The sequence below is a fragment of the Poromitra crassiceps genome (assembly GCF_964638095.1).
Source record: "Poromitra crassiceps genome assembly, chromosome: 16".
Classification (NCBI taxonomy): domain Eukaryota; kingdom Metazoa; phylum Chordata; class Actinopteri; order Beryciformes; family Melamphaidae; genus Poromitra; species Poromitra crassiceps.
Window position 1 is genome coordinate 10,631,983 of NC_139645.1, and position 18,627 is coordinate 10,650,609.

General features: G+C 44.3%; 1 protein-coding gene across 1 annotated transcript in view; it reads right to left on the minus strand.

The window, feature by feature from the left end:
* LOC310790869 (C-myc promoter-binding protein-like) overlaps window positions 1–18,627 on the minus strand; it is a gene marked incomplete at its 3' end in the record, with an annotated part of 114,135 nt that overhangs the window by 40,581 nt on the left and 54,927 nt on the right. Inside the window, exons 5-12 of the mRNA XM_083652575.1 lie at window positions 15,449–15,618; window positions 10,564–10,847; window positions 9,038–9,104; window positions 8,735–8,793; window positions 7,240–7,384; window positions 6,888–7,063; window positions 5,384–5,484; window positions 2,777–2,989 (exon numbers count right to left, since the gene is read on the minus strand). Of these exons, the coding sequence (XP_083508701.1) occupies window positions 2,777–2,989; window positions 5,384–5,484; window positions 6,888–7,063; window positions 7,240–7,384; window positions 8,735–8,793; window positions 9,038–9,104; window positions 10,564–10,847; window positions 15,449–15,618 (1,215 nt within the window). The remainder of the gene's footprint in view (window positions 1–2,776; window positions 2,990–5,383; window positions 5,485–6,887; window positions 7,064–7,239; window positions 7,385–8,734; window positions 8,794–9,037; window positions 9,105–10,563; window positions 10,848–15,448; window positions 15,619–18,627) is intronic.

Consider the following 18,627-nt stretch of genomic DNA (forward strand, 5'->3'; position numbering starts at 1 on the left):
TTCAAAGTCCTCTTCCTGAGGTGTGTGACATCGCATTAAAAATAACTGCATGTATCAATTTAACCAACAAACGGCCCCGTGTACAACTTACATTCATCTCGATTTGGAGGAGGCAAGCCAACGCAATGTTATTAGTGTAATGGACAATTTGGGATGTACAACAACATGGTGAACAGCTTCCCTAATAGCTGGCCTGGTGCTGATGTTAGTGGGACCAGGACCAGGATGGATGGACGTTGGCTCACAGTGCAGAGGGGGGAAGCCAAGTGTGTGTTTGCGTCGCTGCTGAGGAACACTTCCAGCAGCTGATGGATCATCTCTCCACAGATATTTAAAGCATAGCTCTGCTGGGTCCTACTTCCCCATAATAACACCAATCAATTAGGGTGATAAAGAGTGTGTGGGGGGGGACAGATGATAAAGAGTGTGTGTGTGGGGGGGGGAGGGGGACATTTAAAGCAGAAGCGCTCAGGGCTATTTTCAACCCGTCTTTTTTCATCATACCAATCAGTTCTGACCATTAAAGTCAATGATGTCTCGCCTGCCTGGGCGCAGCGCTCCAATCCATTTAATAAAGGCAATGGCCTCCAAAAGCCCCCAAAAACATCAAAGCATGTCTTTTTCAACATATTGGCACTCTGTGATGAGACATTTGATTTGGAGTTCATCCCTGACCCCGAAAACTTTATTTTCCAGCAATTCATGTTACAAGCAGGGGGGAACAAGATATCGTAACTTTGCGTTAGCCTAATAGCATCAACAGCTCATAAACACAGACACTGATGATCTACATTAAGCACGTAGGTTATGATAGATCCACCAACGAGATATTAGCTTCGATGCGGCCCGAGACCGAGACAAATGTAAATGAGAAGAAACGTGGTAGAGCGCAAACCGTTGAGTGCACCACGTCAGAAAGTGTCTGTACATTAACGCATAATCTGCATTTTAGCATCGGATATATTGGGTCTGAAACTCCTCCAGCGGTTCATCCATAGAGAGACTGCATGAAATAGGCCACGCCCATCACAGGGGAAAGGGCTCCATTCACTTCCATACACCAGCGTCATTTTCCTTGAATTAATCATAGCTATAAAAGCTGTTGTGGGCTGAGCTGCGCACACAAGAAATGTAAAAAATCGCCAACTAAAGTTTTTGTACTCCCGAGCAAAACAAGGAAGCCATTGAGAATTGGCGAGAAGAAAATGTGGATCTAGCTGTCAAGGAAGTAAGTTGGAGTGTTCATCTTCCGTATATACGATCTTTTTGTGCAACACGCAACCATGCACGTGACATAGGAGAACGCCAGGATTGGAGGGGGGATTTCTGTTTTCCCCCGTCTTGGGCGTGGTTTCTGAATGATGATGCGTTACGCAGTGTCTCTATGCATGCGACATAGGAGAACGGCAGGATTGGGTGGGGGGGGTTGTTTCCCCCCGTTTTGGGCGTGGTTTCTGAATGGTGACGCGCTCCGCAGTGTCTCTATGAACACTGTCTCTTTCCTCAAGTCACCATGCAAGAGTCCGCGCAGTCGATTTCTTACAAAGAACACACACATCTGTGCTATATCATATACATGTAACTCATATTGGACGCGACCTTGGCTAAGGCCATCATCACCTCAGATCATTTGAGCTGATGGCAGCCAGTTTCCCCCCCGGCTGCAGTGCAGAAGCATCCTGCAGCCACAGAGAGTGTTTAACAGCTGCAGCACTCGCTAACTTCCCAAGCAGCCTGAAAACAGCCAGGAACCCCCAAAACCACCCCATCCTCCAAATCCCAGCCTTCCTCCCATAACAGTTTGTGTGGTGGTGGTGGTGGGAAGCTCATGGAGTCTCATGTATTAAACAACACCATCTGCTTCTCAAACAGGCCAGCTGTGGAGAGGAGAGGTGCTGCAGATGATGACTATTAGTTTCATATTCATACACTCGTTATGGCTAATCATGCAATGTCACGCCGTGTGGCTGTGGTTCAAACTGGTTCTGGTTCTGGAGCCGGAATAACGATTAACAAGTGGGACGTATATTGCAAAAGTAGGAAATGTAAACAACACAAGCCGTTATGGATCGTCTTCTTCTAACACTGACTAATTGTGTGGGTGGTCAATATGTTGCGGGAAGGTTGAGCAGAGGTTCTGGAGCCTGGTCTTCTGTTTCACCAAGGTACAGCAGTTAAATGCATTTCACCTTTCACATCCAAGTGGTGGACTTATGTTCTGGTTGGGGGTGTTCGGTTCAATTCATGAATTGACTGAGGAACTGGAATTGTCATTAGAAAAGAAGAAGGAAGGGGCAGGAAACAAATTGAATTGGAATTTCAGTTAATTTAATTCAATGAAAGTCTGTGGACCTATATATAATTATTAGTCTCTATGTTGGTTTGTTTGTGTTTGTTTTTTCTTGCCACATATCTGAGATTCCACAGTGTTATACAGCATATTATCAATACTGAATATCATTCAGGTGGTATTTGATGCAGAACATGGTACCCTAATTTTGGATTTGATGTCTTTTATTTGATTCATAATGTTTGATTCATAATGTTTAGCTAGTATAAGTCAAGACAAACTCTCTTAGAAGTTACTCTTTGATATTCTTGGAATTTCATGGAACTCAAGTTTGGTTTCCTGTCATTCCAATTCAATTTACATTGTGTTTCCCTTACATTTGGAAGACTTTCAAACTCACGCTGCAGGAGCTGAACTTCAGTCTAACATGCACTCACACTGAATGTGAACCGTATCTGATGGTCATGAGGACTTCACTCCATTTACCTTGCAAGTCAAAAAGTGAGCTGGCATCTGTCGCTTTCTCAGAAGGCGCCTGGGTGATGGGGCGCAGGAAGGAGCGGTAGCCCTTCAAAATGGCCGCCATGAAGCGCAGGAAGGCTTCCTGGATCTCCAGCTCCAGCGTGTGCAGGCTCTTCCCACAGCTCAGCTCTGATTGGCTCATGCTCAGCTCCAGCAGCCCGTCAGGCCGGAGCTGGCCTGCAGGGGAGACGGCAACATCACCAAGGTGATCCAATCTCTTCAGCATTTCAATGGAGAGGCAGAATTAGCAGTTCAAATGGAAACGACAAATGTTGCAGCGTTTGCAATTTGATGAAGTCGTTACGATAAAAGCATATGAGTGAAAGGACTTTTTTTATGCCAGTTAAACAGAATTATTATAGTTTTGTATTTTTTATTAGTTATTTTTATTTCGTTTTTAATTTTTGTTTTCAATTCAGTTTCATTTCAGTTAGTTTCCAGAGCGGGTTTGCTTATTTAGTTTTTATTGTTTAAAAATGTTTAGTTTTCGTAATTGGGTATTTGTCAAGGACAAGATTTAAGATGTTCAGAATAGGTATTACAATACAAACACAACAGTTTGTGAAGGCAATTGACTCACTGGCATGTGGACATCCCAGTCTTGTTGTGTTGACAAATTTGGCCAAATTTACTAAAGACATTTTCAGTACATTTTTATTTCATTTTAGCTTTGTAAATACACAATATCGTTTCAGTTAGTTTTCATTTTTTTCTAGTCTATATATATGTTTTCACTTAAATATTTTTCCACACAGTTTTAGTTTTAGTTAAAGCCCTACGAGGAACTTTTAACTGGTTATGATGTAATACTGATGCCTCTATATTACCTACATCAGAGACCATCAGCGATAAGATTGGTGATTTCTATATAGTTATTCTAAATGCCTGTGCGCGACTCCGTAACATGGGACAGCTGGAGGAGGCTCAGTGAAGCTCTGGGCATGGTGAAGAAGACAAGGAGAAGAGGCTTGGGGGGTTCAGGAAATGCAGTCTTCATTCCGGGGAAAACACTACTGCCTTTGTCCAGAGGGGGCGCTAATCTCAACACAAAATGAAAGTTCCTCATAGCTGCTTTAACTATAATAACCAGGCACTGCTATTATTGCAATTGAGGATTAGGATTATTATTAGGATAAATAAACACAAGCTAAGGACGGCACGGTGGCTCAGTGGTTATAGCACTGTTGCCTCACAGCATGAAGATCCTGGGTTTGAACCCCGGTCCGTCCCAGGTCCTTTCTGTGTGGAGTTTGCATGTTCTCCCCGTGTTCGTGTGGGTTTCTGCCAAGTGCTCCGGTTTCCTCCCCCCGTCAACGACATGTATGTTGGGTTACTACTCCTGTCAGTGCCCCTGACCGAGGTATTGGCATAAAGAACCGGAGCTGGTCCTTGGGCGCTGCACTGCGGCTGCCCACTGCTCCTAGGTTCTAGGTAGGCACCTAGCATAGGATGGGTCAAATGCAGAGGATAAATCTCCCCACGGGGGATAATAAAATACACAAAAATAATATCGGAGTTTCCAAAGTTCCTTGAGGCTTAAAAGTTTAAACTCTGGCAGCCATATCAATATTCAGCACTCTCAGGCAGCGGCTGGGTAGATTTTCAACTTCACTGGATCAGAAAATTAAATTATTCCATTTATATAGCTCAATACGCAGCAGGTTTCATGGTCTCTGCAGTGGCGTGTGCACTCTTCTACACACAGAGAGAAAGTTTGACACCAACATCACGAGTACAATAGCCGACAGGTACAGTCGTTAAGGAATGATTATGCTATGAAGGGATTATTACTGGCTTTCTTCCTTTCAATGAGTTGAATGGATTAAATGAATGGAAGGCAGAACGATACAGATTGTATGGAGCACAAACTATAGAGGAGGCGGAATAAGAATGTGCCTGGAAAAGTCCCAAATGTAACAGGACAGAAGATCAATCAATGGTGCATAACGCTTGTTGGTTTAGCATTTTCTCTAAAGACCTCGATTAGACACAGACTCATTAAATTGTCCTTCACCCTTTGAATGCATTCAGACAGGGGAAGTCGACCGTGGAGTCTGAGAACACTCTTCCCAAAGAAAGACCAGAATGAGAGAGGAGATGCACAGACTACCGCTCAAAAGATTGGAGGTGACTTTTTCTTTATTTAATAATAGCAAAGACGTCAAAACTATGAAATAACACAAATGGGATCATGCAGTGGCCAAAAAGTGAGTGATGAAAAAAGTCATGCATACTGTAGTGTAGGATCAACTTCACTATTTATATTCATCTAACTAAGAAACACATGTCATGCATTTAAGCAGAAGTCTTTCGTCTTCCTGTACAAACTTCAACTGACCACAAATATGATTCTACATCATGGGAAAAATCTACTAAATCTAAATCTTCTACTTCCTGGAAATGTTTATTCCAAAGGCCAAGACAGAGCTTTTTTTTTTTTATGATACACCAACAAAGTGCTGCAGTGACATGAATATATGATAAGCACGCCACACCTGTTTTGTTTCTTTTAGTTTTAGTTTTTTAAGTGATTTGTTCCACGATCAGTTCATGTTTCAGCTCTCTACTCACCGTCGGCCAGCTGCTGGTAGAGATTGCTCAGCACATTCATCAGGTATTTACAGGCTTTCTTTGGCAGGATCTTCCATGTGACGGCCCGCTTATCGTCGTTGCTGGAAAAAGCAGAAGCACACGCTAAGAGGTCGCGAGGCCAGAACCAACATGGGCAGCACGGGGGAGTTCAGACAGAAGCACACGCTAAGAGGTTGCGAGGCCAGAACCAACATGGGTAGCACGGGGGAGTTCGGACCACCCAAAAGCCGATAACAAGGCCAGAAAAATGATGTGAACAATTACTGGCCTGACCTGACACACCAGAAAATTACATTCTCATCATATTAAAACAAGTCTGACACTGTAAAAATAACTAGTTCCTTCCAACCGCGAGGAAAACGGCCTGGTATCTAAAGTTAGAACTCATGAGCTGGCAGTTATGCAGTCTGGAGGGGAAAAGGCACCAAAGACAATAGGGCTGTTGGAGCTTTTTGAGAAGCAGGGAGGGAACACTATACAACACTATACATCTGTGCCTCAGTGCAACTCACTGTGCATGAACCCACACACAAAGCTATTGTACAATATCCACCAAGACACGTCAACAGAGCAGTGACAATTCCTACACACGTGACAGATTTATACCTGCAATAAGTGATATCAGGCCTTATAAGCGATCCTGAAACTAATGTGCACTAGGTTGGATTTCATTGAGTTATAATGATATAAACCAATATCCACACAACAACAGCAGCAGCAGCTATGTTGCTGTCTTCAGCTCTATTATTATACTGTATATTTAGGGCCTGTGTACACCTAGCGTCTTTTCCTCAGGTCCAGTATCTTTTTTCAGTTGTTTCCAATGGGGGGAGAGCGTATGCGGGCGCACACGGACGTCTAGAGAAAGTGCGCTGCACCCAGCGTCTATTTTCACAGCGCTCCGCCGTTTTTTTGCGCCCGACTCCCAGCGCTTCCAGCTGAAAATAATTTAACTTTTCAGAAAGACGCTGGTGTCGGGTGCTCCTTTTCTGGCAACTAATCATATGGAGAAACTATCGCAACAGAGACAGAAAGGCCCAATTGTGGGAGCAGATTGGCTAGACACTTAATATTTCTGGTGAGTGTTGTGCTTACTGCTTTTAATAACGTAGCCTACCTGTGTTGTTAGCTTGCTAGCTGTCAGCTATCAAGCAGAACTAACGTTAGTGTCAGACTGCTTCCTTGTATATTGTGTGCTGGGATCAGTGCTCCTGAGCGCATTCCCAGCAGTTAACAGTCGGAAAAAGACGCTAGGTGGATCAGGCCCTTAGACTCATTGTTAGCAGCAAGAGGCACCGGAGCTCGCTGTGTCAACTGACAGCTGACTCTGGAGACAATAACTGTCTTTGGTCCAAGAAGTACTACAGGAATGGAAGTGACTCCTCATTACATAATGGTCCAAAATCACTCAACTGATCCTTTAACTTTCCGAGTGCAACAGCCTGCTGTATTGACTCTGTATTTCTGGGAGGGTTTGACTCACTGGAAGATGGTGTTGGTGTCCAGGTCCACACAGCTGACGTCCGGCGGCGGGTCGTACAGGTCAAAGTAGCGCGAGTCGACGCCGACGATGAAGGGGCAGGGGGCGCTCAACACGTCGGCCAGCGCCAGGGGGCACAGGGGGATGTAGGGACACGGCCAGTGGAATGGGAAGATCATCTGAGGAGGAGGAGGAGGAGGAAGAAACATAGGGACAGATAAAACAGAAGCAAGGCTCCATCCATCGGTGCGCCACAAGACAGACATTTCAGTCCGCAAAAGACACAAAAACACAACAAACAGTGCGTCTCCAACTGCAACTTTCAATAGGCGTTCGTGGAAGTCCAGTTACTTACCGACACCAGCGCCTCGGTGACGCTCGTCAGCACCGCGGGTCGTAAGGAGTGGACCAGGATCTTATGTTCTGTCACAGCAAACACCAGCAGAGTGACGGCGTTCTCCGGTCCGAGGTTCTGAAGCAGCGTGGAGAATCGACCGCCGCTGTGAAACATACAAATGCACAAAATTAAATATCATTTTGGCAAAGACAATATGTGGGGGTGATGATGGGGTCAATTCAAATGCATGCAATCTACTCTGCCGAAACGCCTATGAGAAACTGTTGCATGAACGGTTCAAATGTCACCAACTTTAGCCCCGCCTGCGAATGCGCTGATTGGCTCGATATTTTTCAGAGTGAGAACGAGGGAAACACCAGACTCTCTTAATTGCTCGACAAAATCTGATTCCAACTGATTCAGGAGTCTGGAACCAGGCAAACTCTACAGTATAGGCTCGTTTGAGATCAACAAGCCCTGCGCGGTTTCGACCAGTGACTTGCTTGGCCCGTTGCATGATGGTTAGACAAGTTGTCTGACGTGCTTCGCCTGCCTGACTGTGTGAGCCACAGGACTCTTGTGAGACAGAGGCGGGGTGCAGATTTGGAGCGCGGCGCTGCAGTTGCTCCCTGCTGCACAGCGCAGAGGAATGATGGGAAACGCCTCGAGCTGAGCGCTCATTGGTTCAACACAGATGTATCAAACACCCACAGTGTAATGAAGAAACCTTTTACATCTATTCCAATATGTCACTCCATATTTGACATCAATAAACTAGTGGACCCCTGGGAGTTTGGGCCGGCGACCCCCCCCCCCCCCCCCCCCGCCGGTCTGGAACACAGTGGTGTCCATTAGGTGATTAGGGCAATCATTAGGTAAATAGTGCAATTAATCAGCCCTAATTACCTTACCTAACTAAAACATCTGTCTCCGTTAGGTCACCCGCAGGGGTGCTCTTTACACTTCCTGAAAGATTCAGCGCGATCGCACGTAAAATGGCATAGCTGTGGCCAAACACAATTGTGCTCTCTCACACTCACACACACACACACACACACACACACACACACACACACACACACACACACATACTGTATACAGTACACACACACACACACAGACACTTTGCATTCTTATTATAGGATACCACCTGTAATGCCTTAACGTGAATGGTCTGGGTCATTTGAACAGTGTGTGTGTGGCAGTAATGCACCTTTTAAGTTGTTTACCCCCCGCCATTAAACAAAAAGTGTAGAAGAAGAAGAAAGATAGCAGTGAGTGTGCCGTCGGGAGTGTTGGGCTTGTTGACGCCTCGCCTGACTGCACTCGGCTGCTCTGCAGAGACGAGCCAGAAGACATCTGAAACGGCCTAACACCTCTATTACACACTGGAAACAAGTGAAACACGTCATCCCACAGGAATGTCTCAGGCAGCCCGGGGATCAAAACACCAGATAATTTCCATCAGAATCAGCCCGGGGGTGTCAGACGGATATGGCCTGGAAGCTCTCACCTGAGTGGCAGAGGAGAAGACACTGGCTGGCTCAGCATCAGGCTGTCGTGGGGAGAAAGCTGCGGAGAAGTTGGAAAGGGAGATGAAACCCCCCCTCCAGGTAGAATGTCTGTACGACATCATTTAAATACCCATCCATAATGGACGAGCTGAACGAGCCCACTGGAAATGCTGAAACGCCTTCTCCTGATGAGAACAAATTTATGCAAAATGACTACTCGCGTCTAAAACTGCACCTTGTGCACCGAGCGTTACAGTTAACACGGAGGATGTGTTTTGCTGCAGACGCTTCGTTAGACTCACCTGCACCAGGATCCGAGGCCTCTGGGAGGAAGGGAAGGGAACTTTGTGCATAAAATGAGAGATGTGCCTGTGAAGAAGAAGAAGAAGAAGAAGAATTAGGGGGAGGGGGAGGCCAAAAATAACCAGCAGTGGGTGGGGGAGCAATGTGTCAGCGCATCCCGCTCAGGTGGCTGAGAGTTATGAGCAGCAGTGGAACATCAAGAGCATCAATCTTCATCTTCTGCTAGACACGGCCTCACCAGAGCAAAGTCAGCACTGAACATCTGACGCTGAAGGAAAAATACACATTCCAACACTACTGCACAACTAACAAGCTATTGCTCATATCCTGTATCTTGTATTTCTGGGTCCATTAAGTAGTTTGGTGTCTTTTTCCTCATTTCTGTGGATAAGTGGCCAATCGTATATGAGGTGACTGACGAGGTGAAGTCACTAAGGCTGGGTTTAAATAATCGAATTCCCAGATTCAAATCGATCTTCATTTGGATGGGTCGATATTGATAGTATTCTGTTAGATCACCACAGGGCCATTTTGGTAGGAAAACAACAGGTGATTGTGATCAATTAACAGGTGATTACAATCAAGTGACACTTACAGCCAATGAGCTGTGTGTATTGTAGCGCCTTATTGGTAGGAAAAAGGCTTGTGACATCATCGGAATACTATGAATTGATTAATAAAATCCGAGATCGATCTTACTACGGTGACGTCACACCGTCAGTCCGTCACAGAGCGAGGCCTTCTTTCTAGAGCCGCCATTTTGCACCGAGAGACGTTCACCAATCACACAGGGAGAAATCCATCGTAGGAGAGGAGAGACCAATTTCTCCACCCAGAATGCACTGCAGCAGCAAGGCAGGTTGCATTCAAGTAAAGGATGCAACGCACACCTTTTCTTGATTAAAAACCTCTTACAATGTTATCACTTTTGCTCTCTCTACCTACATGTGACGAATCCGACACGTTCAGGCTTGTTCTGAGGGTTGTTAAAAAGGCTTTCTGAGAAATGTAGGAAATCACTAACTGAAGTAGAAAAGACAACGTATGTGAGGAATAGAGGCTGTGCACGCACACACGAGCACACACACACACACACACACACACACACACACACACACACACACACGAACACACTAATTACTACACTTCAACACAAAACGACTCCTTGGAATGCATTGAACATCATAGATTGATGAACAGTGGCAGATCTGAAGGTTTTAAATTAGTCAAGCTGACACCATATAGTAGAAGAGTTAAGATATTAAACACTTTGATGATCAAAGAAAAAGCATGCTCATGTATTTCCGCTAGGCAAATACACTGTACACTACAGTGTAGACTGTAGAGTAATGCAGCTTTGCACACAGAACAAGAAATAGTGCATGTATGGAATAATAATAAGGAACAAAGTGCAAAACTAACAATTATATTGAGTAGATGTTACATAAAAATAAATCATAACAATAAGGTAAGCAAACAAAGAAAAACATAACAGACAAAGGTGAAAATAATGAAGGCCGCTCACTTCTCGATGGGCAGGGCGTGCGGGCCGGAGATGGAGTAGCGGTAGAGGAATGTGAGGAACTTGCGGAACGCGTCAAAGAAGGGCCAATGGGAGAGCAGGCAGATGCACTTGTTGGTGTGGACCGAGCGGGGGGCGGGGCTTGGGGTTGTGGGGCTGGAGGCGGGGCTCGGGGCGGGGCTGGGCTTGCGAGGCTCCGGGGCGTGCAGACCCAGCTGAGAGCACTGCTGATCGGTCAGACACTCCAGAGGGTACGGCTCGTAGAACTGGATGGCAGCTCCGTACACCTGGAGCAGGAGACGTAAGGGACACACAACTCACAACGCTGCACACAGATCATGTACAGGCCCGTAGCTACCATTGAGGTCATGACCTCGGTATTTTCCACACACATTTTTTTTTTTTTTTTTTAAATAGCCCCGGTCCCCAGATCTATTCATCTGTCATTGATGTTTTAATGCGACAGTTGATCGGAAATGCAACAATTTGCTTCCTCTCTGTGTGCTATAGAAGGAAGAGAGATAACTCACTAGCCTGGGTAAACCCAGCCTCCACGTGACCTCTATCTATGTGCCATCAGTCACAAGTGACTTGTGACTGATAGCAGTGGAGGCTGGGTTTACCCAGGCTAATAACTCACAACATTCAGATTTTGCATTGAGGCTAGATTGGGGCTAGACTTTGGGGACAGTTCTATTGAAGTGAATGGGTAAGTAACTCCCCTGTAAGTGATGTTTGTGTAGATGGGCCATTGTATTTAATTGAGCAGTATTCTGCCATGTGACCTGTATGCAGAATATAAATTATATTATATGGGGAGACGTTCTATTATACAATCAATGGGGGAGACACTTATTTTTTGTATCATTTTAAAGCAACAGCACAGCAAAGAGGATATTAATCTAACATGATGTCTGTAGTTCTTTATAGATCTAGCCTCTTAATTTTGCTCTCAAAGTGCACCAGATTGAAGCATTTTACTTTAAAATGGACAACATTTTCTATCAGGGGAGGCACAGCCCCCCCTCGGCCCCCCACGCCGCGTTAAAATGACCTCGGTATTCCTCAAACCCTGGCTACGGGCCTGATCATGTACCACACATCATGTACCACACATTGAACAATTCATCTAGGCAAAGACAACAACAACAACACAATAATAAACACACCAGAGAGGCTGCAATTAATTGCTTAAGAGATTTTTACAAAATCACTTTCCTTCAAATAATTTTAAGGTTCTAAAAATGTATAACAAGAAAAACTCAATATGAACTGGATATGAATCACATTTTATATCACAATTGCAGAAATATCGCAACTTTCTGGAAATATCACGATTTTCAAAAAAGAATTCAGAGACTGTAGTTGGCTCAGTTTTAAAGCCAGTGTGAAGCTTCTGGTATCATATGAAACTAGAAGACCTAAGACATCGATTGGTAGCAACCAAGTCATGCTACCTTGTCAGGAAGGTGGCTAAATCATGGTCCAAAGTTAGGCTAAATTTTGGCAAGGGGAAAAAACATTCTCAAATGGGTCGTGTGTGTGTGTGTGTGTGTGTGTGTGTGTGTGTGTGTGTGTGTGTGTGTGTGTGTGTGTGTGTGCGTGTGTGTGTGTGCGTGTGTGTGTGTGTGTGTGTGTGTGTGTGTGTGTGTGTGTCCATTTTGAACTATAGCCTCATGTTGTTGATGCTATTGCATAGTTAAATCAGCACATTTTATGGAGGGAAAATTGTTGGTATCCACAGTGGTCCGTGGGAAATTTGGTTTGGTACATACTTGGTCTGAAAAGTTTTTGGAACCCCTGAACTATATGTTCTAATCTCTCACAATGTTATATCTACCAATCCATGATCTAATATCGCTATCAATCTACCGTAATCTATAGTGTGTACACTGATAGAAACACACAGAAAAAGTGTAATTCAAACAAGTCCACAGTGAGTGTTTAACAATATTTTTCCTGACAAAACTCTTAAGTGCAAGAAAATAACTGGCCAAATAATATAGAAACAGAGCAGACAGTTATGTGAGCTGAAATAAATCATCCTTGATGGAGCTGTTATAGACGGAAACCTCAATAAGCAGAGAAAAAGTAAAATAAACCGACCGAGTGCTGATGTTGTGCAACGCCGTTTAAATTCTATTGAACTTCAATACACTAAGTGCCAACTGTGGGCAAACAAACAGCGGTTAGTTAGGCCGCTGTCAGCATTAGTCCATCAGATCCCCTCTGCTGCCTGGAAATACGACCCGTTCCCATTCGCACACACATCAAAGCTAACCGGCTTATCTGCTGGCTGGCTAGGCGGGCTATGTGGGTCAGTCTCTAACAGCTTCTGATGTGCTGCCTCCTGGTTTTGTTTGCTGATGGCTGGACTGAGGACCACGTGCGCGTGCGCGTGTGCGTGCGTGCGTGCGTGCGTGTGTGTGCGTGTGCGTGTGTGTGACTAACTAGGTTTAGTTTGAGGAAAGGCAAATCATACATGCAAATATTTTAACGATAACACTAAAACAAAAACGAATAACTATATATATTGATCTATATCTATAATCTATTGATAAGAAAAACCTCCTGAGCAGCTCAACTGCTCACACTTTCTTCGTGCCAAGAGACGCTCTGCAATGAAAAACCTTCTCTTCACAACAAAGAGACAATTTAGTGAATATGAAAAGGAGTGAAATAGATGTTTTTTCTTTACAAAACCATTGCAGGTATTTCACTTCTTAATTGACAAATAACAGAGAAAATCAAACATTTTTTTTTTAGAAAAGACAAGAGATCTCCAGACCTTTGACAGGCAGTGTATGAACTATAGAAAATGTGTGTGTGTGTGTGTGTGTGTGTGTGTGTGTGTGTGTGTGTGTGTGTGTGTGTGTGTGTGTGTGTGTGTGTGTGTGTGTGTGTGTGTGTGTGTGTGTGAGTGAGTGAGTGAGTGAGTGAGTGAGTGAGTGTGTGTGTGTGTGTGTGTGTGTGTGTGTGTGTCTGTGTGAGGGAGAGAGTGAGTGTGTGTATGTGTGTGTGCATACGTGGGTGTGTGGGGAGGGGGGGCGATGGGAAGATAATGTAGTTACAGTTGGGCGAAAATCTTCTCTGACTATTTAAGAAAAACGAAAATTTTGGGGGGGGGGGGCTTGACAACAATATTTTTTGAGTTCTTAAAGGGTTTTATGAGCCAAAGACGTTGCAGAATCTTCTCAATCCATAGAGGATCAATGTAATCCTTCATTTGGAGTGAAAATATAAAAATGTGTTGTTACAAGGTTTTCCCCCGATATCAGCACTATGCACGCCTGGCCTATTTCCCTTCTGGCACACAGCACCACCAGTGTGGTTTCCTTCTGGCACGCACCACCAGTGTGGTTTCCTTGCACCCCACTGTAGGGTGTGAGTCTGCGGTCAGCTGTTCAGATGGCAGTTACAGTCTGTTCAGATGGCAGTTACAGTCTGTTCAGATGGCAGTTACAGTCTGTTGAGATAGCAGTTACAGTCTGTTCAGATGGCAGTTACAGTCTGTTCAGATGGAGCAACAGTCAGCAGCTGCTGCTTCTGCCTCAGATGCTGTTCGTCGTCTGTATGAGAGTGAGAGTGTCGGAGCCATCTTGTTCACACTGTCAAGTTACATTTTTGCCTGCGGTCTGGTTTATGACCTAGTTCCTTTATATTATTTATAGACACGTAGACAACAGTCATGAAATGTCTGACATTGCCGACGTTAAGAAAATGCTTTTATTCTGAAAGGTTTTACCTGACCTGTAGGCAATTAACATGCCAGTGGTTAGTTCTGAGGAATTTACCAACACACAGTTTTTCAACCTCTGTGTTACAGTGTTATAGTTTTATCTTTAGAAGTTTAAATTATCATTCCTATTTTGAATCACCTTCATGTTGCCACCATCAATCTGCTGGATCAACATTACCCTCAAGTCATCCACTGAAGAATCTTCATTCATATATAGATCAACATAATATACAATTGGAATTCAGAGGGAGAGAGAGAGAATGCCCTTTCATACATCCAGCTAACAAAAATAAATAAATAAATTCATAAATCAAAGTCATGCCATAGAATCACATGTAAAACTGCACAGGTGACGTATTCACTGAAATATCATTGTGGCTTTTGTTATGTTGGGAAGACAAGCAGAGAACTGAAGAGCAGAACCTCTGAACATAAGAGGACGATCAGGATGATAGCCAAACATTTCACTGCTAGTGGCCACCACGTCTGTAGGCTGCGTGTTGGGGGTATTGAGGTAGCTGTGGGAGGAGACAGGTGTATTGAGGTAGCTGTGGAAGGAGACACCTTGATGGAGTTGAATACGCCTAGTTGCCTATAGACCTTATTCGATTGACGTCACTCATGTACGGGCACGCCCACTGCCGCCATGTTGTTGACATAGCGCAGCCGCTTTAAGTGACAGCCTATGTAAGAGCAGAGTTTATAGGAAGCTAGCCGCCGTTAGCGTTACCTGTATCGTTCCAATTGTGTTCGGATGGTGACCTGCGTTAGGCATGGCTGTAGTAATGACAGCAATAAAGTCCCCGTGGTTTGCTTCTATCTCTACCGTCCACAGACGTGAAGGGAGGATACGTCAGCAGCACAGGAGATGTGTGGATAGTTAGGAGAGACAGGTGAAACTTTCTGACAGCTCCTCACAGCAAAGTCTGTTCACCTCGTTTTTTCTTTTGTTTATTATTACAGGCATTAATGGCAGCATACAAACAACAACTCTGGGGTTTTTATTGCTGTCATCACTATCGCTATTTTGTAATGGAACAGAAACGACAATAAGGCCGTTACTATAGTTGTCAGCTGCAGGACGGTATGTCAACAATATGGCGCTGTCCGGGGTTAGCGAATAAGGTCTATTTGACCCGTCCACCTCACCTTCTCTCCAGAGGCTCCGGTCAGGACGAAGGTGGAGAACACGGGCAGGGAGTACTTGGTGTGAGCCGGCCAGCACTCGATGGTGGCCCCCATGGGCAGGCAGAAGAGAGGCACGGACTCCGGCAGAGGGAAGGACTCGTAGTCCTCTTCTGGATATCTGCTGAACAAACCTACAGGGTACAAATAAACGGAGATGACTCAATCCACAGAGCCGCACAGTGCAAACGCTCCTCAGCGATGATCAATTAAGAGCAGATGTAGATGGTTCCACTGAGGTCCAAACGGAGCAACACCGGCCCGATTTATCCAAATCCCAATGATAATGTAGGGCATAATTTAATCAATGTCACGAGAGAAACGCCCGACTATAATAAGCAATCACACCGGGGTAATCAGGCCTTTGGGTAATTAGTCATTATCAATACAGCTGACAACAGAGTTAAGTAATCATGTAGTTTGGTACACTTGACTTGCTCAACTCTGTGCTACATCTGGCTTTGCTTAAGAGCTTTGTATTCATCAAAGCTTAGTTTCAGCAGGGAGAAAAGGAAAGAACAGAAACAAAATCACCCCAGTGTCGGATTTTCAAACACACCACTAAGATGTGTCAACATTTAACATGTCGATTTCACGCTGGAAAATTGGACAGGTTAAAAGTGCACATTTACCACCGCAGTGAGACATTTACATATTTAAATATACATATTTCCCAAGGTAATGTATCATTGAACGCTAGATTAACATAATCTGATTCAGTGTTGCACCGTGTAATTTGCATTTCACCACCAATATTTAACAGCTAATGTGCCAATTTACTCTGCTGTGCATATTTACCATATCATAGCATTTATACCAGAACCACTACAGCCAAATGGGCCTGTTCAGTTCTGGCTTAGAGTGTCTATAAATAAAGATGGATGAAGTCCGTTTCCAGAAATATCTGGGCTCAAATATTGAAGAGAAAGTTCCTGTATCTCTAGTCTGACTCATGCAAAGCATTAGTGAGAAGCAGATAGGATCGCTCCATTCACAGTCTGCTGCATATTGAAGACATGCAGCGTTGGGGGTAACTCATTCCAAAAGTAATATATTACATGTAATATATTACTTTTAGCAGTAACTCAGTAATATAACTTATTATTACAATAGGATTTCAGTAATGTAATACCAGTTACTTTGTCAAGTAACAAAAGTTATAAATTGAGTAAAAGATTTAATCAAAGCACATTTAAATAAAGATATAATAATTTCCTAATCAAATTGTGTGTTTTTATGCAAATAACCACTATAGATTAGAATAACAAAGGAAAAAGATAACATTTAGAATTTTGGACAGTTTACATTGACTTCAGACGGTATAAATTATTTTTCGGGATGGTTCCGGGGCAGCGATGTCATTCTGCTACTGCAGTCATTTTGGTGAAAGTAATGCAAAAGTAGTGTAATAAGTAATATAAGTAAGAGTTACTCTACAGACAGACAGTAATATTGTAAAGTAAATTATTACTTTCAAATGAAAGTAACTAGTAATATGTAGTATATTACATAACTAATAAGTAACTTGCTCAACACTGAAGACATGTACAACAAAACATCAGCCAGCCAATCTGAGGCCGGGCCAAAAGACGCCCACACCGAGCAAACAGCGTTATCAGAAGATGAGGGCCGACTGTAAGAGAGTCTGCAGAGAGTGACTTCTGTCAGTGTTTCTGCACTCACAACAGTCTGATCTCTGATGGATTGGCCAGCGTGCACACTGCACAGGCTGATCTCACAACGCAAAGTCTGATGCATCAACAACATGTTTCAACAAGCAGGAACCTGCTAGCATCAACATGCTTCAACAAGCAGGAACCTGCTAGCATCAACATGCTTCAACAAGCAGGAACTTGCTAGCATCAACATGCTTCAACAAGCAGGAACCTGCTAGCATCAACATGCTTCAACAAGCAGGAACCTGCTAGCATCAACATGCTTCAACAAGCAGGAACCTGCTAGCATCAACATGCTTCAACAAGCAGGAACCTGCTAGCATCAACATGCTTCAACAAGCAGGAACCAGCTAGCATCAACATGCTCCAACAAGCAGGAACCTGCTAGCATCAACATGCTTCAACAAGCAGGAACCTGCTAGCATCAACATGCTTCAACAAGCAGGAACCTGCTAGCATCAACATGCTTCAACAAGCAGGAACCTGCTAGCATCAACATGCTTCAACAAGCAGGAACCTGCTAGCATCAACATGCTTCAACAAGCAGGAACCTGCTAGCATCAACATGCTTCAACAAGCAGGAACCTGCTAGTATCAACATGCTTCAACAAGCAGGAACCTGCTAGCATCAACATGCTTCAACAAGCAGGAACCTGCTAGCATCAACATGCTTCAACAAGCAGGAACCTGCTAGTATCAACATGCTTCAACAAGCAGGAACCTGCTAGCATCAACATGCTCCAACAAGCAGGAACCTGCTAGCATCAACATGCTTCAACAAGCAGGAACCTGCTAGCATCAACATGCTTCAACAAGCAGGAACCTGCTAGCATCAACATGCTTCAACAAGCAGGAACCTGCTAGCATCAACATGCTCCAACAAGCAGGAACCTGCTAGCATCAACATGCTTCAACAAGCAGGAACCTGCTAGCATCAACATGCTTCAACAAGCAGGAACCTGCTAGCATCAACATGCTTCAACAAGCAGGAACCTGCTAGCATCAACATGCTTCAACAAGCAGGAACCTGCTAGCATCAACATGCTTCAACAAGCAGGAACCTGCTAGTATCAACATGCTTCAACAAGCAGGAACCTGCTAGCATCAACATGCTTCAACAAGCAGGAACCTGCTAGCATCAACATGTTTCAACAAGCAGGAACCTGCTAGCATCAACATGCTTCAACAAGCAGGAACCTGCTAGCATCAACATGCTTCAACAAGCAGGAACCTGCTAGCATCAACATGCTTCAACAAGCAGGAACCTGCTAGCATCAACATGCTTCAACAAGCAGGAACCTGCTAGCATCAACATGCTTCAACAAGAAGGAACCTGCTAGCATCAACATGCTTCAACAAGCAGGAACCTGCTAGCATCAACATGCTTCAACAAGAAGGAACCTGCTAGCATCAACATGCTTCAACAAGCAGGAACCTGCTAGCATCAACATGCTTCAACAAGCAGGA